The following is an 18,717-nucleotide window of genomic DNA, read 5'->3' as shown; positions in this document are numbered from 1 at the left end:
CAAGTCGAGATATACAGACTGAATTTTATTGTAAAAAAATCTACATTTACCTTCATTGCTTATACTAGAACACTGATCATTAACACGGTACACGTTTACTGAAAATTGAGTACTAACGACGACTTAAACAAAAACAAAAACAAAAACAAACAAACAAACTAGATTTACATTCATTTTGTGCTTACATACTAGAATATCAATGACAAGGTACACGGCTAGAAAATCGAGTACTAAACCCAAATGATCTACGTCCCCTTAGTATTTGGACGATTTATTTTAGTAGGCATGCAGAAATAATTGTCTTATCAAAAACCCTTCATCATTATAGTTAGAGAATAAAATCGTTTTCGGTGTCTTCCCTTGTATCATCTGTTGATCCGAGCGATCTTTTTTGTCTTTACCGACAGATATAGAATTTCCATCTCCTGTCCCTATAATAAAGTAAAGAAACAAGTTTAATATTCATATACTCAGTCATAAATTTATTTTATCAAATCAGGATATCCGGCAGAAACTCATAAGGGGGTTAAAACGAGTAACAACCATACATTTATTCAGTGCGATGCTCTGGAATATTACACATTTCTATCCAGGAAACTCACATCCGCTTGCTGTAAAAAATTACCAAAAAAACTTAAAGACGGATATCCGAAATGTTTCGGATTGAAAGAGTGAATTATAAGCTTAAAATTCCAAATATGGTATCAAGTGAAAACTTCGTATGTGCATATCTGAATATTTTGGAGCATGATTATATCCCCCCCCATCCTCTTATGAGTTTCTGAATTTACATATATTTATCATGCAAACTTTTATCCATGGAATATCTCACTTGCCACTTGTATTTTGTCTTATACTCAGTCGCGGCCTTCAAAGGGTCGTGTATAGAAACATGATACAATTACCTCGTGGGATATTCTATAGTATACGACCCAAAACCATTGTATAAATAATATATATACACCTGTAAACTGCACTGAGAAAGTGGTCGCAATCAAATAAATTAGCAAAATATCAAAATGCTAAATAGGAATTAATTATCTTGATATGAAATAAAATTCAAAGCTCTTGTTATTAAGTATATTAACTTTGTACAGCCTTGCAATGCACACGACTGCTCATGGAGCTTTAATTTTGCGACTGGGTACTGGAAAAAGAATACTGAAAACTGCAAGAATGAAGATTACATTGCTAATTATTCCTGATTTTGCTTTTCTATGACAACCTTCTCACAATTAGGTGTACATCAAGGATACACTTATTTCAATAAAGTTAGTCACCAAAAACCTAGAAAGCTGTGATCGCTGAGAATCACGGGGAAATGTTTTATATCCAACAAGTAAAGCTTTTGACAAAAACTGCAGCAGTTGAGGATGCTCAGAGGAGGTGAGACTGTAACTGGTAAAAGATCTAAAGTCCATCACAGTTATCAAGCGGTTGAAACATGTAAAATGTATCTACCCATAATCCTTGCGGGTCTCAGCTTTGTAGCTTTTCAGGTGACTAACTTTATTGAAATGAGTGTATACACATACACACACAAACACGACCAAATCTAAAAAAAATTTTGAGATTGTATGTAAACATCAATAGACGTTATATTAAACCATTTTAGCGAATCTTGTCATACCATTAAAAAGAAAAGAACAGAACAAAATAGAACAAGGATTTCTTACGTACTCGTAGTGGTTGTGGTGAGTACTGAATGCTCCTGCAATGTAATACCCAGAGGGTGCAGTGCATTCCATTCTACCATCCCACCCATTGCGGTAAGAAGTCCAGTAACAACTAGATTGGCCCTGATTTGGTTTGGCGTCGCAGCATTTAAAATGGAACCTTCTATCATTGTATACACTGTGGTGGGAATCAGCGGACATTCCAACCATATATCCTTCTCCAGGGCAGATGAAATTCACATTTTCATCGTAGTCATTAACATACATTTTCCACGTACACGATGCTGTTATGTACTGGTTTTTACGACAATAATAGCCCCAAACTCGATCTTCCTTTTTATTGTTGTGATCACTTTGAATGTTGTACATACTCTCTCCAGAGTTACCTAATTATTTAGAGTAAAAATCAATTTTGTTTTTGTTAAATGAGGTACATATGTGGTGACAATTGTCGGAAAAAAGTCCATAAGGAATGAAGAACATAACTAGGAATATGAGAAACCACTAAAGGACTATTTTTTTGTTTTTATTCTTTCATTTTCCATATTCCTCTTCGTTTTCCGCTTCTCGATTCATGTATTTTCTTATGTTTAAAATATACATATATCAACTAAGTTCATTCATTATTAAATTTATTACAATGTAAAACAAAAGTCGAAAAGGAGCGTTTGAAGTTGTTATTCTGATATACTTACATTCCATTTTGAAGCTATTTCCAAATCTGGTATCCCAGCCAATATAAGTTGTGCCACATCCTTGTACTCCGTAGGATGAATAAGCGTAGAGGACAAAAAAAACAAATCAAAAATGCTTTCATCTTGACGACCTCGGCTGATAAACAATAAAACAAAAATACATGATAACGATATTCACTTCCCAATTAAAACTTACTACTTAAGGATTGGAAAGGTACTAAACACAGCACTATACGTGAATGTTTTAAGTTCAATATAAAATACAAGTATATTACCTTAGCTAAAAGACCAACGTGCAGAAAGACTTTGGATTAGAGTAAGAACAGACAAATATTTATACTTAATCGATGATGAGCGAAAAAATGTCACATGTCGAATTTAAAAATAGTTCTTAAATCTGTATATACATGCGCGGTAGTAAATAATATACCGGATGGCAAGGAATGCATAGCTTTTGACTATCAGTGTTCTGCAGGAACATAGGAGCGTTAGTTTTAAAAGGGAAGATTGAGGAGATTAAGTGACAAGTTCGAAAGAGAACCACCGGATGGGGGTGGGGATATTGAATGAATAATGTCTTATCTTTTGCTAGCCCAGAAATTATTAGATCTACTAAAACAATTTCGATAGATGCTGCATTCCAGTTTCTGTCAATTTGCCGTTTCTTTTTTAAGTTTTTGATTTAATGATACCAACGACGCCAGTGCTGGCATAGTAATCCAAGCTTGTGTGGCCCTAACAGGCAAAAGCAGATCCAGAAGTTGCGCAGTGTATTATTCCTTCGCCTTGCATGACCTTCCAGACTTCCTAGTGAGAGATATTATTGAGAAGATCTTCCGGTAATGGCCAAGTACGTACGACTGTCACGTTCCCCATACAGGATCGATTAATAGACCAAAAGTCATTGTTAAAGTGAATATTCCAGAGTCTATAGCAAACAAGGGATTTTCTCAAGAATAATACAATTCCTAATCAACTATAATGTTAGAATATTAAATAGATGAATGAATATTTGAAATATCAAGAAAACCTGAAGCGTAGTTGAGAGGCTATAAGTTTTAAGGACAGGCATGTTAAAGTGCTATTTGTAAGCGCAGTTGACACTGACTGAAATACACTCAAACTAGAGTGATTTTCTTCACTGACCGGTGAAACAGTTTCTAGTCAAATAGACACTAAAGAAAACAATTAAAATAAGATCCACTAGCCTCTGTTCGTCTACTAACAATTTCTATGAAAATAGTTAGTAGAATTTATGCATGTAACATAATTTTACAAAATTTACATTTTATTCTACATCTTTTATAACAAAGCAGAATAACTTAAATTTTCAGTTAACATCTTTTGGGATGATTATAAAGAAAACAAAATTACGACGATCTTAAAGGATGTTTTCTTCGATTGGCGTTGTATCGTTTTCCCCTCACTGACAGACATAGAATTTCCATCTCCTGTCCCTGCAAAAAAAATCAGAAAAGGGATATTCATATATCGTTGAATCTTACATTCTGCTTTGCTGATTAAATAGCGGTTAGCAATTTAAATTGCAGGATAGCAAGTATATTAGTCAAAAATCGCTTTTCGTATGTTATTTCGCCATGACCCCATGGTATCGATATAGAGCGGTTTTCGTATATATGACTGTTAAAAAGCCGGTGATGCATGCGTGCCTTGCCACGACCGTGATCTCACGCGTGGTTGCTCTGGCAGTGCGACGACTTTGGCGAATTTAACCTCCATCCATTTGATTGGATGGAGAGTAACTCTCGTAAAACATGATTGGGCTGGAGTATGTCCTTCCGTGAGCTTTTCACAGTCATACAAAAACTGATGTATTTCGATCAGGATGGACTCAGTCAGAACTCGTTTAAGAACTGATGAAACCACGTAGTGGTCTAGAACTAGGAGATGCGCTGACTTGCAGACCGATTTAACTAGAATTAACAGTGGGGCTGCACACAGGCTAGTATAGGAATATATATACAAACTATCCTGTAGTTAATGACAATGAGAAAAGCAATGAACAAGTGATACTTACTCATAGTAGTCGTCATGGTAGCTGTACGCGCCAGCCAAGTAATACCCAGATGGCACTTCCAAATTCATTCTACCATTCCAGGCATTAGCATAAGGTGTCCATTTGCAATTCCGCCTCGGAGACTCACTATCACAGCATTTAAAATCGTACAGGCGATCATTGTGGTGACTTTTGTGAGCTCGGCCATACATACCAGATATGTAACCATGTCTTGCGCACTTAAAGTCCACAATCCCATGGAAGCTGTTGATGTATTCATACTCAGATTGAAGGCTCCACGCGCAGGACGAAGTCGTTTTGGGGTTGGGTTGACATTGAAAGGACCATACTCGATATTCGAAGTAGTGTTCTTGTTCACTGTGAATGTTCCAGATAGTGTCCCCTTTCCTATCGCCTTTTAATCAACCACGTAAAAGAATAATTCAAAAGAAAAGAAAAATTAACAAGTATTTAATGACCAAATGTCTAGATAATATCAAAGGATACTCATATCAAGAAACAGTCCATTTTATATGTACAATATATGGCATTATGTTATATAGAGGCTTTGCACAATCACGTGCCCATGCCCATAATACAGTTTGGACTACCTGTTAGATGGCAAAACAACATTTATTTATTTAGCTTTGCCATTTAAACACCCATGAATACACACACACACAAACACGTTATATATAATATATACATACATAATGGCAAAATAAAATATAATAAAATAAAATCTCTTCGCTCTTGGGAAATTGAATTCTTTGTCAGTATGCAAAGTGATTGTATTATTCCTGCCATCTAACATGGTTGCCGTTACCTGATGGTGCAAAACCTCTATATATGTACACACATTCTAGCTAGACAAGGGATAATATGATAGAATGGGCAAATGAATGATGACCTTTGTAAAAGACTATAGATCATTTGAGACATTTACACATACATGTATATAACATGCTCCGATCAGGCAAGTCCCCCAAACCCCCTCCTACCAGAAATTCTAAAGGAAATTTTTCTCTGAGAAATTATACAATTATAAGTTATTAAACTAGTTTAAAAGAAACCTATTAAAAGTGAAATGTAATCGAATTCAAGTATAACATAGCCTAACATAACGCATTAGATTCAAAGTCAGTGTGATTGATAAAGTCGTGAATAAAAACCATATCAGTGAATTGATAGGAAATCACTTCACGGTAATTAAACTGAAAACTGCGTGTTTTGATACCGTTTTGTATGGACCCTAAGTGTGTAACAAACAAATTATTACAGGTTAATTAAGATATCATGAGCTCTTAACATGTGTTAATCTCTATTTACTTGCTTACAGGTTTTCTTTAAATACTTATGAAACTGGGTATGCCATTGTCGTGTTGGTGTTGGGCTACATCCTAGAACTTGGCTTGTAAAAATTGCAGTCAAGAGCAGTGTGAATACAAAACATAGCGCTTTCATTCCGAGTCGCCAACAAATTTGATGTCAAATGTATTATGCACTGTAAGCACTGAATAATATTAATACAGCTGATGGATGACCGGAATGGTAAGAAATTTGTGGGTCACAAAGTCCATGATCTTAACCACTAAAATACGATATGACGATGTCGATTCATAAGGTATACAACTATTTCAAAAAACGTTGTCATCATCAAAGGCGATATGCAATAGGCCATTCCCACATGGAAATGGTTTCGTTGAATACAAGGAACATCGAATCAGTCTCAACTAAGGTCCATACTCTTGACGAGAATAAGAAGCTGAAACACAAGTCATTCCAGCTATTCTTGGATCTTGGAATGACCTATCTCCTATTGCCTATCGCCTATTGCCTTTGGCGATGACAACGTTTATTGAAATAGGTGTATAACATATTGCAGTTCTTTACGGAAAAGGAGCAAATCTTATATTAAATTGGATTAGATGGCCTGGGCCCGGTTGCATAAACCTCTCTTTAAGATAAGAGCATCCGTAAGTATTGTTCCAAAACAATAGGCCATTGTACTAAGATATTACTTAAGAGTGTTTTTAAGCTTTTTTATCTTAAGAGATCTTTATGCAACTGGGCCCTGGTTAGTTAACTGCTTTATTAAAGAGAATTTCGATATTTTTTTACGGCTATTCAACTGTCAATCGATTCCTAGCTTAATCACGAGGAAAACTGAGGGGGAATAATATACTCATATTTGCAGTTTTGATCCTGTGTAATAAATCGTTTTGCCATTTAACCTCGTGTTAGCTTCTGTGCCTAGTCCTGCGATAATTTAATATCGATTTGTTAATACGCAAAGGCAAATCAATATTATGCAATATATAAAGTCCATCTTTAGCTAGTTGGATACAAAAATGAGCAACATCTGAAAAAGGTCTTAAAAAAACTTAATACATGTAAAATTCCGTAACTTAGCGAACTATGTATTGTTGATGACATGGTGATATTTGTGTACCTTGGCTATGAGATAAAATTGAACTTAGCTAAAAAAATTCTCTCTTCTCCCTTGATAATCAGCGGAACATTTAGATCCCGTTCATTTCCTTCTCTTTAATATGCGCGATGCAGTAATATTAATGTGCCCGATTGATGTTAATGATCCATATTAAATCATCGCATTTGCTGCTGGTACGAACAACAGTGAACCGCGTTGTATGTCTTTCATTTTTGATGCTTTTACTAAAACTTCCAAACTGGAAAAGGTAATCTTCAATTATTAGCTAGATAGCTCTTTTTTTCTTAAACAGACCTATAATCCTTAATTCAGTATTAGGTAAACATAGGGGAGGACTAAAAAAAGAGCTGTTATGAACCTTACGTGATCTACCCCGGTTAGCTAAGGTCGAAGGTCCACCCTTCCCTGTATGAATTGAAACAAAAAAATATTTAAATCAAAAATTTACTAGTTATTATTTATCAGTTTACTCAAGGAAAAAAAAAAAAAAAAAAAAAAAAAAAAAAAGGGTTTGCAGCTAGGGTTACTGAGAATGAATCTAATAATTCACGTAATTTTATAAGCATAAATTTCGAGTTACATAAGAAGTGTGGTCTGCATGATATCGAGTCATATGATGGGGAATATCCAAACTCGACTATACACGTCTAGCTGCGATATGTGATCATACCCGATAGCATTACACTTCCGTGTCCATTGAATGAATCATATTTCAATTAACAGTGCTATAAGATAAGTCGTCTTTGCAACCGAAGATCATTTTGTCCCAACAATTCCATGTAGCAAGAACATGCAGTTCTAGGACGTTGGACACATGGGTCATCTGGTAAAAACTTTGCTGGCCATTTTGGTTTTGTTCCTGTCTTTACAAGGAAGCGAAGCCGGACAGCCGCATTCGTGGGCGTAAGTGTTCCATATTAAGGGAATCTTTCAGTCATTTGAGTCTATTCTGTATTTTGAAGTTATGCAACGAAAGCAAGGCTTTATCAACGCCGAAAAAATATATTGTTTGAAATAGTAACGGTATTCATCTAGAAAAAACATTTTTACCCTATAGTGACATTTATCCGACGATTATCCCACTTACTTTCGAGCTCATCGTCGCACATGAACGCATAGCCACTCGGTCCCATAGACAACAACTGAATATTATGATTTTTTCCCAAAAATAAACCTCTCGATAGCTAGTCTTCGCAGCTTGTTTCGTTCCTAGTGAAGAGGGCCCGTGAGGATCTGGTGAAACGTACCTAAGTAATACGTACCAAAATGCATTTTATCCTGAATTTCGTCTTTTCTCCGATCTTTGATATATTTAAGTCAAAGATTATGCTAAAACAATTTTTCCCCGAAAGCTCAGTGATTATCGGGAAATATTTACCGGCTGAGCTGCGAGGTAATTATTCACAAAATGGCTGACACATGGCTGCCATCACGCCGATGGTGCAAAACCTCTATATGCTGGTCTTTCCGGGACACATAACGATAGATAGGGAAGGCAGCCGGGCAGCATACGATTCTTGATCTCTAATTAGTTTTATTATTCAAATAATTTGTTCCTTCGTTTTGATTGATCGAAATGCAAACTGCAAATGGCTGCCTACGAATACACTAATATGAGTCTGCTCATGCGCAGTACCGTTTCCTTTGTCAACGTAACTCGCTTCCCTGTGACTTGATTTATTTGATAAACAGCAAAAACAACCAAAGCACAAAAAGAAAACATATTTTGAATAAAACAATTGTTGAACTCGGTTATCACAAAATATCAAGGTTTGTTAGGGTCTCTGCCTTTGGCATCGGCAAACAATTCCTCGCTGCCCACTAACATATCACGATATTTTGTTCAACGTCTTCAAATTTATTATTTGCATTTTTCCCGTTATAGATCTAACGTGTGTTCACGAACTGTCAAACAATTGAAATTGGTATCACGCAAATCCTATAAAACAATTTACCAAGAATACAATAAGAAATGTGGTATATGGGGATGGGGACGATGTAGAAGATCACGGTAAGTATCAGAATTGTTATAACTAAATAAAATAATAATAATAATAAATATAATAATGAAATATAATAATTGTCATCATAATGATGATGATAATAATAATGATAATAATGATAATAATGATGATGATGATGGTGATGATGATGATGATTTTAATGATCATAATACGATCAAAAATATGCTATAAAATACTTAATACGTATACTTTTATAAATGTTATTATTATATCGTATCATGATATTCAATTAGGAGTCAGTTAAAGTGTCGCAATAAATTGTTAGTTCGTACGGCCCTGGCTAAACGAGAATTTTTTTTGTTCAAAAACATGTTTCCTTAAATGTTTCCAAAGGTGGCAAAACTGTCAAGGAAACATGTTTACTCAACATGCGCACTTTCAAGTGACCCTTGACCAATTTCGTACCCAGGGCCTGCGTTTCTTCTGACCTGCGGTTAAGAACGAGGGCTCTGGCATAATCCATTTTTGGCGCATGCGCAATTTTCCGGAAGTGACGTAGGCTCTGGGTACGAGATTGTCCCTTGACCTCATCGTCCGCCATCTTGTTTTGACGAGCGTTGCAATTAACCAACGTTTAGACTTTCGCGGCTAAACGAATAAAGATCGGGAAACATTGTTTCAATGCGTCAGCAGAAACATTTTTGCGACTTAGAAGCAAAATCTGTTGCACGCAGTAATGTTTCGCATGTGGCTAAACTGGGAAACATCGGGGAAACATGCGCGCGGTAAAAATGTTTTGGAAACATGTTTCCTCGTTTAGCCGGGGCCTACAAGATAACAAAATAAATACACTAACGACGTTATTCTTTAATTTCTGTTAGCACTTACAACGTGTACCACTATGTCCTTACATACACTTCAATACGTAGAACGTACTACACCTGCTGTAGCGGTTGGCGACAAAGCGGGAGTTATTGTTCTACACGTATGTATATGATTCAACCTTTTAATGGCCAAAAAAAATATGAATCGTTTGTTTCTGGATTGCCTCAGTAAATCGGTCATTTAAAGAAAATAAAAAGACACCTCATGATGCAGCAAGAAGAAAAAAATTATTTGGGTACACTGAATTCAAATGTAACTCTACTGATGCATTTTATCATTTTGAGTCCTCGGTTTTTTAAAGGGTAAGTCTTCCAGAACAAACGAGGTTATGCACATAAACATGCCAGAGGACAGGTTATAAATTCTGATTTTCCATATTGATCACTGCAGCTATCTGTTACGGTTCCCCTTATGGATGTCAACATGGGAAATGTGTTTCTCCTAACAGTTGTAGTTGCAGTAGTGGATACTACGGGTACAAATGCCAATATGGTAAGTATGATATTCAACTACGTTACTCAGACTTTTGCGCTAGCCCTGATCAACTATATCCATTTCATACGACAAATAACCAGCATAGCGGCTCAAAAGAGACGAAAATCAGGGGGGATGCTGTGGGGAAAGGAACTAGGACAATTCCTCCTCTTTCCCATTCCCACATCCCTCCCCCCCCCCCCCCCTATATCTTTTGGACCGCCACGCAGCCGGCTATGCGACAAACACAAGCCAAGACGTCTGCAGCGAATCAAAAAGATTACGAACCATTTAAGCAGACTATTGGGAATTTGACGGACTAGGACATAACCCAAAAGCCTTGTACTATATGAAGTGCTCAAAATTTTCCATTGATATAGGATATGTTAATCGTGTACTTTTTTTTAGATCGCAACGAATGTTCATCTTCTAACGGAGGATGTCATCAGGTATGCACAAATTTTCCTGGTTCCTACCACTGTTCATGTTTACGAGGGTACCGTAAATCATCCTCAAGCCAAAAGTGCGAAGGTAAGCAATGTTCGAAATAGAGTCTAGTAGTAGAGTCTAATGTTATGGGTAGCATGGGTGACGTTCGCGGCTAACGCGTCGTCTTTCACCGCTGTGAGTCCAACGGGTCGGGTCGCTGGTTTGAGCCCTGCGGTCACCACATTTGAATTGAGTTTGTTTGAAGTGTTGTTCTCTCCTATGCTACGAGGATTTTCTCCGGGTAATCCGGTTTCCTCTCTCCGTAAAAATCAACATGTGAGTTGAGCGTTGCGTGCATAGAATATTAAATGTAGTGGTAGTGAGTGTGCGCGAAAAGTGTCCCCAAGTAGTGCGGAAGCGCTAGAACGACTAGACACTTAGGCCCGTCCACACGTATCCGGAAATTTTTATGTCCGTATCCGTAAACTCTACGAAAACGGACACGTTTGGACGGTGAAAACGATTCCAACACGCTGGGCGTGGACGCAAATATTTTCGTATGCGGAAAAAACAATTTGCGGATACAAAAATTTCCGGATACGTGTGGACGGGGCCTTAAATAAAGTGATTTATTTATTTTATTTATTTTAATAGAGAAATCTTAAAATTTTAGATATCGACGAGTGTGCACGTGACAGTTTATGTCGGTGTGGCCCAAATATTGATAACTGTGGAGCAAATTGCACAAACACACAAGGAAGCTATAAATGCTCATGTGCATCTGGCTACAAGGTTTTCTCTAACAGAGGGATTTGCGTCGGTATGATTTATTCTTCTTATTGTACGCTTTTGTTTGTTGGATGGGAATGCGCAAATGATGTTTCAGTGTCATTAAGCTAGATTTTTCGCAAGAATTTTTCCCTGCAATGCTCTCGTTTTCGGGAGACTCGAGCGCTCATTTTTCTACATATTTTACACATGCTCGAAACTAGTGCGCAGATATTGGGAATCGACTTTAACCAAAAACAATTTTTGAATAAGAGTGAGTCAAATAAATTGTGAAATTATGTCAAATATAGCAAATATAAGAGTTATTTAAGTTTGCCTAGAAGAAAAATCCTTATCTCGGTTTTGTTCCTTACAAGATGACGACGAGTGTTCTACCGGATCACATTCCTGTGCACAAACATGCATTAACACGGTTGGTGGTTACAAGTGTATATGTCGTCGAGGTTTTCTTACTAAACAAGATGGAAGAGTTTGTGAAGGTATTATTGTTATTATTGTGAAGGGATTTAGATTACATATAATAACTATTGCATTTCTCCATCAACTTTATTCTTTTTAGTTAGATACCAAAGTGAAGCTACTGTCAGATTTCGTGTCAGATTCTGTACAGCTATATATTTGTTTGTCTCAAGAAAAAAAATCGGCACCACGCATCCGCGCCATGTATATGAGATTCGTTTTTACCGTTACAAATATTAATGTACATGTTCTCAAAAGTATCTAGTAAATAAAGGAATCATACTTCAAACTATACAGTCGTTTACTTTTTGATCCGACAGACCTTGCAAGAATAGACATATGAAGTAAATTCTGATATGGACCCACAAAAGTCCATGTTAAGGCACCATTTAGATGATTTAAAAGTCATCTTAGCATGGAAGGCGAGGTTAATTGGAATACAGCAAATTAAACATATTTCTATAAAGAATGAGGTTATCTTTGAAGGCATTATAGCTACTAACCTTTCAAATAGTCTGGCGATTTCTTGAATCACTAGAAAAGAACAAGAAAATGTTATTTTCGGAGTACTATGAATATATACACTCATACTCTTTTTTGCCTTGTATGCTAGATATTGACGAATGCCAAACAAGTAATGGAGGATGCCAACATACGTGCCAAAATACACAAGGATCCATGCAGTGTTTGTGTAGGGAGGGATTTAGTCTAAACAACAACGGCAAGACTTGCAGTGGTATGGCATTAGTTGTCGTTAAATTTTATAATGCATTTATCTTTGACGGAAAGATTAAAGAAGAACTTGGAATGGGACTTAGTGAAATTTTTTTTTCAGATATCGACGAATGCGCCCAGGATAGTCCGTGTGAGTTTAACTGCACAAACACTATTGGCAGCTTCAGATGTTCTTGTAAACCAGGATCCAAGCTGACTAGCAATGGTAGAACATGCACAGGTAGTCTTTTCTATGCTAGGCGTAATAGCGCATGATTACTATTGGGCGATGCTCTTGTTGGCAAGTCTGCACTTCGGCCTACTGCGATGCGCAAAACATGGAATATAGTATGAACCCTGATTAATTGAAACCTAGCTAACACATCTTGTGCAATGTTTTCCCATTTTAGACCATGTCTCTTGAGAATAAGAATATTCGTTTGCGTGGAATCCATATTCATGTGTCTTCTCATGCGCAACCGTTAAACAAAGAAATGATACTCTAGGGAATGACACTTGGCCTGAAATGGGAAAACCTTGCACCAAGACGAGTTAGGTCTATTCCAAGAAAAAAAGATCTGGCAAAATACTAATTAAAGTAACTAAATGTCCAAAGACAAAATAAACTTCTTACCTTACCCATACAGATATTGATGAATGCTCAGAAAGTTATTCAAGTGTGAGAAATACTTCTAGTTCTAACATTGGACCAATAGCAAATTGCCATCAAAAATGTGTTAACACACAAGGAAGCTTTGAGTGTGCATGTCGACCGGGCTTTGAACTCCGTGAGGATGGTATTACCTGTAAAGGTATGTAATGATAATCAGTCGTGATATCATGGTGTCAACGGTTTGCGACCTGTTTCGTATGGTCATATGACGTCATATGTGACTGACAGCAGGCCCATCTGTAACAACAGTTATAAAATTTAGGTAACTGGTAGTCTTGTTGTTATAGCAAAAGTAATGAAAAGCCCCATAAAGGATTATTTGTCAAAATAAATAGTTATGAGTCCAAGAAAAGCACGATGACGAAGTGCTTCCCGAGTTGAAAAATTAAATACAAAAGGTTTTTTAAAGGTTTTGCTTGGCTTTTACAAAGCTGACATCTTAACGAATGCCATTCTTAAATGAGTTATGCAACTCTCGTCTATGCAACATAAACCCCTTGATTTGAAATCATTACTAGGATTATTTCACCAAGTGCTCATGTGAGTTCCTTTTTACGATAACATCAAATTACAGTAACAGTGTTTTTTTTATATTAAGATATTGACGAGTGCACGTTGGGAACACACAAATGCAGTCACATATGCAAAAACACTTACGGCAGTTATCAATGTAGCTGTGTCACTGGATATGGGCTTGAAGCCGATGGTAAAGCCTGCAAAGGTAAGACAAAAAGCATCTTATATTTTGTCTATAGACAAATTTCTATTGATAAAGTCCTCATCGCATGGTTCCTGACTTGTAAAGCTACTTCGACAATCAGTAAACTAAACTATATATTTCAATTTGATTTATATTAAGCGCTCCCCTGCCGAACTCTTGTGCAACAACCCCATGGAACGATGAAGTGTACTGGCATGGCAACCAACGACAACTGCTCATTTACATGTATCCATGGCTACGACATGGAGGGTCCTTCCAGCATAACCTGCATGTCTTCATCAAGGTGGAGTGAAAACCAGGCAGCGTGTAAAGGTACGTACAAGACCTTTTTTCTTTTAGGACACACCTTTTATCTTCGAAATGTATCAACCGAATGTTAGAAAAAAAAAATTCAATGACCTTTTGTCTTGAATGAAATATTGATGGACAGCTACAAACTGCATGTGTAACAATGCACAGGAAAAGGGAAATTTCTGTTACAAACCGAATATGTCTAGATCGAGTTTGCAGTTATCGATAATTTTGACAAAGTTTCATAGAACAATCATGTCATACCAATTTCTATTTTTAGCCAAAAGATGTGAAAAGATCATCCCCCCAGCAGGAGGCAGCTTGACCCTGCCATGCTACAATACTTATGGGTCCTCATGTCAGATGAAATGCTTAGTTGGCTACTATTCAACTGGAAACAGTACAATATCGTGCGACCTCACAAAAGAAAAAAACAAGGTAGAATGGAAAAACAACTTCAACTGTCACCGTAAGTTTTTATCCGCTATCAGCTTCTATATTTCCTTATATTTCAAGAGAAAAGGTTGATGAAATGTGTACTGTTTGTTGTTGCTTGTTTAATACCAAAATGTGCACAGTAAGTTTTAGAAAGTTCCATATCGTTGTGAACTTTCGCTGATTGCATTCACATTTCCTATAGTGCATTTCGGGCTTGAACTGATATCTCCTAACATTGAATTGCAGTTTAGGAATGTTGATTTTTACGGAGGAAAACCGGAGAATCCGGAGAAAAACCCTCAATAACACAGGAGAGAACCAACAAGCAACTCTACTCACAAATGACACGGAGTCCGGGAATTTAACCCAGGATACAAGGGTGAAAGGCCAGCATTCTCACCAATATTAACTACGCCTCCCAAAAATTGGATAAAAGCTAAACCTGAACAATACAGCATGCAAGGAACAAAAACTAGGAAAGTTCACTTATCATAGTCTTATTTTGTTATATAAGGTTCCATAGCATGTAAGCCAAATCCTTGTCGTCACGGTGGAAAATGCGTAATAATAACGTCCCAAGACTTCAAATGTGACTGTTCTAACACTGGCTATGAAGGGAGACTATGTGAAGAAGGAGTCATTGACATTCCATTGCTTCCGAAACTAAAGGCAAATCTCCAGTCTCAGCCTTTGATATTCCTAGCCAAACCTACAATAGAAATCCAAGTATCGATTCACTCAGATGATGCTAATTTTGTGGTACAACCCAAGAAAGTTAAAATTTCCCAGTCAGGTACCAAAGCAGATTTTACTATCACTTCCAAACAGCCCGGTCTCAAGGCTATCTCCTTCTCTGTTCAGGGAGAAAATGCAAAAGACTTCAAGACACCAGGAAAGAGAGTCCTTTTTGTGGGCCCAGAAAAATCTTATATAAAAACAATCTTTGCTAAGATCCCAATTTTCCCAGGAGAACTCCCGGTAGGTTGTGAAGTGAAACAAATCGACTTAACCAAGTGCAGTGTTAAAAGTGTATCTTCACAACCTTGGACAGGACAGCTCGGCAAGAAAGATTTTTCTACAAGTCTAGGAATTATACATTTCATTACCACTAGAGGACTGCTTGTACCCTTATCTCTTCTTGGTAGCGACTTTCCATATTCAGCTGAGACCCTGCTCCAAAACGCAATACTTATGAATCAAACACCTCAAAGAAGACATGATTTTATGAACCATAAGAACAAGTGTTACAACACAACAATAGGTGCAATGCAGTTTTTGCAGCTGGTCGAACAGGATGTATTTGCCAGTTCGTTTTTTGGCATCTTTTCAAGAAATGGACCAGAATGGTTGAAATTCAAGGCGAAAGAAATGTCAACTTATTTTGACCTGAAAAACGTTCATGCTGTTGTTGGCCCAGAATTAAAAGGTTGTTCTTCTATTCTCAAGTCTCCAAGTGTCGTTTATTTTGCTCCTACTATCGGTAGCAAAGTGATAATCAACAACGAAGAACTCTTGTTGCCCGATGAAGAAGGCTCGTGTTATGCAATAGACGTTTGTACATCAGCAATGTCGTGGCTTCTCTCTAAAGGAAGCATGAAGTCGTTTAAAGAATGGTCGGTACTAAAGAAACTAAAACAAGCTGGTTGGGATATAAAACTAAAAGAAGTCATATTTTCTGGTGATGAAAGACTAAGCGGTAAAGTTCCCATGTGGGATGAGCAAGAAGAAGATGACAAACAGATAGAACATGATGTAGTGCTTCGTGCAAAAATAATGGCAAAGTTAAACAACAGCGAGAATGGCGTGAAAATATCACTAGAATATGATGGAAATATATATATGAATAATGACAACATAAGAAACGTAAGTAGCACTCGAGATAATCGTTGTATAACGCTCCAGGTTACCTTTTGATGGGGATCCTTTGTAACCTTTTATTGTCTGGAATGTTTCCCTTCTTTCCAGGGAGGGATCTTGGAAAGGGTTGTAAGGGGTGCGCACCCCATTCCTCCATATGACATGAAATCTACTGTGTTATTGGCGCTTGAGCTGGTGAGCGTCCTGATCGGACATGATGCACCCCGTCCTAAAAAATCCTGGATCCGCCATTCTTTTATGTTTGCTTTCAGGCACTACGGTTGGGATTCGGTGCAAGACTTACAAGCATATTTAAAGGAAAAGCAGCTTTGAAGATAAACACCTTTGGAAATATTGCCATTAATATGCAGTTACCACTTGGTGACGTTGTGGGAAAGTCTGTTGTAGGAGGTGAGGCAATAGTTGACAAGACTACCGGGGGGAGGGATGGGGGGATCATTTCTACTTGTTTTTACTCAGTTATATAAATCATAATAGTGGCTAATCCAACTTTTACCATTAGCAGATGCTGGAAAACAATTCTTGTTTTTTCGATGGAACACAATGGATGATGCGTTCCAAGGAAATCCTTTGGCATCCGTGATACAAAAATATAGAGGGAAACCAATCGACGTGGTAATTGATGTTGAAGCACAAGGTGGGAAAGAGGAAGAAGGAATCAATATCACCCAAATCAAGAGGAATATCAGTTTAATTAGTTCAATGCTTCCACAACTGAAAACCCTCGTCGATAATTTTGAGATAAAACACCGAGTAAGTAATGAAGTTACAAAACGACATAAAAAAATGATCTTTGAAGTGGATACTCTCGTTAATAATATCCAAAAAATTGTCCATCATGTAACTGTCAATGGAAGAGAAAGGAAGAAATTAACTCGTTTAATTTCTGATCTGCATGTCAAAGTGGAGAATGTTCGATATTTCTGTAAAGTTTTAGATGCAACTTTAGATGATGGTGTCTCAAAAATAAACGCTGCTCCTGTAATGGCTCAACTTAAAAGCATGACCACCATTTTGCCTCGTGTCCTATACGTACAGGCAAAGCGCCTTCCAGCGTCGCAGACCTTCCATGGCTTTGAAATAAAGACCGAGGGTAAAATGTGTGCTGGTCAGTTGTGCTTTGAATACATGATCATCGGCTTAACGAAGAAACAAGACGGCTTGACGATTCGTGGTATAGCAGCAAAAAATCTCAAATTAGGCAGAGTTCTTTCCTTGTCAAAGGGAGGAGAAGTTATTATGAAAATCCAAGAAAAAGGCAATAGAGTTAAAACGGTGTTCTTCCGACCAACAGCTGACATATTTGGAATAAAGCAGGTTGTCTTAGCGGAAATTAAAGAGAATACCGTGAAATTCAACGCATCTGGATTGCTTTTAGGACGACACGAAGCAGTGATTGACGTAAGAGCTAACACCAATGTTGCTGAATGGAACTCGCTGAAATTCAAGGTAACTGGAATACTAAACCAAAATACAAGCCTTATAAAAGACCTTCAGATGAAAATCAACTCGCGTATTCTAGAACTGGCGGAGAAAGCAAAAAAACGAGTCAAAAAAGTCAAAGACGTCGCGGAAAAAGCAAGTGAAAGAGTAAATGTTTTGAAGCAAGTCGTCAAGGAAAAGAGAGAGGCTCTAAATAAAGTAGAAAAACAGAAGCAACAACGTTTTATTGCTTGGCGTTTAGCGGAGTCAAAATACTGGAACTTTACATTGTTAAATGGAAAAAGCACAAATTCAAATCAAACAAAAGAACCACCAAAGCGTTTTGGTATCTCTCGAAGGTCTGTACGTGATGACTATCCATGCGAGATTAAGAGATGCCCCAAAGTGCGAATGGAGAGTCCAAACTGCGTTCCTAAGCAAAAGGAAGAAAAGAGGTTTACCACAGTAAAGGAATGCAAAGGTTACAAAACGAAAACATTTATGAAAGGAAAAATAGTGTCGACGACAAAACGAAGTTCTTATAAGATTCCAGCGTATGAAAACAGAGTTGTAAGTTCATGTGATAAACGTTTTAAACCCAATGCAATTGGTGCTGTGGTAGGTGGCGTATCACTTGGTGCACTAGGTGTTATCGGCGGTACGGTTGCTGCGGTGCTTTCATTAAATCCTCTTTTCCTTGGTACTTTCGCAGTTGCAGCAGTTGTTGGAGCAGCTGTAGG

General features: G+C 37.3%; 3 protein-coding genes across 4 annotated transcripts; 2 read left to right on the top strand and 1 right to left on the bottom strand.

The window, feature by feature from the left end:
- Nucleotides 1–3,668: 3,668 nt before the first annotated feature.
- LOC148905890 (hemagglutinin/amebocyte aggregation factor-like) lies at nucleotides 3,669–6,159 on the bottom strand. The gene is made up of 3 exons (XM_089039345.1): nucleotides 5,726–6,159; nucleotides 4,410–4,803; nucleotides 3,669–3,828 (listed from the first exon to the last, which is right to left on the bottom strand). Exons 1-3 carry the CDS (start codon nucleotides 5,850–5,852, stop codon nucleotides 3,795–3,797), a joined length of 555 nt encoding a protein of 184 aa, XP_088895471.1. The 5' UTR covers nucleotides 5,853–6,159; the 3' UTR covers nucleotides 3,669–3,794.
- A 2,572-nt stretch (nucleotides 6,160–8,731) lies between these two features.
- On the top strand, nucleotides 8,732–12,791 carry LOC148905889 (uncharacterized). Of its 2 annotated transcripts, XM_089039343.1 has the most exons (7): nucleotides 8,732–8,851; nucleotides 10,080–10,181; nucleotides 10,572–10,694; nucleotides 11,266–11,412; nucleotides 11,738–11,860; nucleotides 12,454–12,576; nucleotides 12,676–12,791. In XM_089039343.1, exons 2-6 carry the CDS (start codon nucleotides 10,101–10,103, stop codon nucleotides 12,550–12,552), a joined length of 573 nt encoding a protein of 190 aa, XP_088895469.1. In that variant the 5' UTR covers nucleotides 8,732–8,851; nucleotides 10,080–10,100; the 3' UTR covers nucleotides 12,553–12,576; nucleotides 12,676–12,791. The 2 variants fall into 2 exon arrangements, with proteins under 2 accessions (XP_088895469.1, XP_088895470.1); XM_089039344.1 differs by lacking the exon at nucleotides 8,732–8,851 and having other exon boundaries at nucleotides 10,003–10,181.
- Nucleotides 12,681–18,716, top strand: LOC148905888 (uncharacterized). Its single transcript, XM_089038842.1, has 9 exons — nucleotides 12,681–12,795; nucleotides 13,202–13,366; nucleotides 13,826–13,948; nucleotides 14,087–14,260; nucleotides 14,520–14,708; nucleotides 15,192–16,540; nucleotides 16,807–16,945; nucleotides 17,058–18,595; nucleotides 18,690–18,716. Exons 4-9 carry the CDS (start codon nucleotides 14,128–14,130, stop codon nucleotides 18,714–18,716), a joined length of 3,375 nt encoding a protein of 1,124 aa, XP_088894968.1. The 5' UTR covers nucleotides 12,681–12,795; nucleotides 13,202–13,366; nucleotides 13,826–13,948; nucleotides 14,087–14,127.
- Nucleotide 18,717: the final 1 nt, after the last annotated feature.

The sequence above is a fragment of the Actinia tenebrosa genome, unplaced genomic scaffold (assembly GCF_029948245.1).
Source record: "Actinia tenebrosa isolate PJP-AT-01 unplaced genomic scaffold, QUT_ActTen_1.0 PGA_scaffold6__47_contigs__length_16458017, whole genome shotgun sequence".
Classification (NCBI taxonomy): domain Eukaryota; kingdom Metazoa; phylum Cnidaria; class Anthozoa; order Actiniaria; family Actiniidae; genus Actinia; species Actinia tenebrosa.
The sequence above is the reverse complement of the archived record's forward strand: the minus strand, read 5'-3'. Positions and strand labels throughout refer to the sequence as shown.

Coding starts and splice junctions, on each gene's coding strand:
- LOC148905890 (XM_089039345.1), bottom strand. CDS start 5,852: ATGAAAGCGCTATGTTTTGTATTCACACTGCTCTTGACTGCAATTTTT. Junction 4,804..5,725: donor TAAGTATTTAAAGAAAACCT/GTAAGCAAGTAA, acceptor GTTGATTAAAAG/GCGATAGGAAAGGGGACACT. Junction 3,829..4,409: donor TACCATGACGACTACTATGA/GTAAGTATCACT, acceptor TTTTTTTTGCAG/GGACAGGAGATGGAAATTCT.
- LOC148905888 (XM_089038842.1), top strand. CDS start 14,128: ATGAAGTGTACTGGCATGGCAACCAACGACAACTGCTCATTTACATGT. Junction 14,261..14,519: donor AAACCAGGCAGCGTGTAAAG/GTACGTACAAGA, acceptor TTCTATTTTTAG/CCAAAAGATGTGAAAAGATC. Junction 16,946..17,057: donor GGGAAAGTCTGTTGTAGGAG/GTGAGGCAATAG, acceptor TTTTACCATTAG/CAGATGCTGGAAAACAATTC.
- LOC148905889 (XM_089039343.1), top strand. CDS start 10,101: ATGGATGTCAACATGGGAAATGTGTTTCTCCTAACAGTTGTAGTTGCA. Junction 10,182..10,571: donor CGGGTACAAATGCCAATATG/GTAAGTATGATA, acceptor ACTTTTTTTTAG/ATCGCAACGAATGTTCATCT. Junction 10,695..11,265: donor CTCAAGCCAAAAGTGCGAAG/GTAAGCAATGTT, acceptor TTAAAATTTTAG/ATATCGACGAGTGTGCACGT.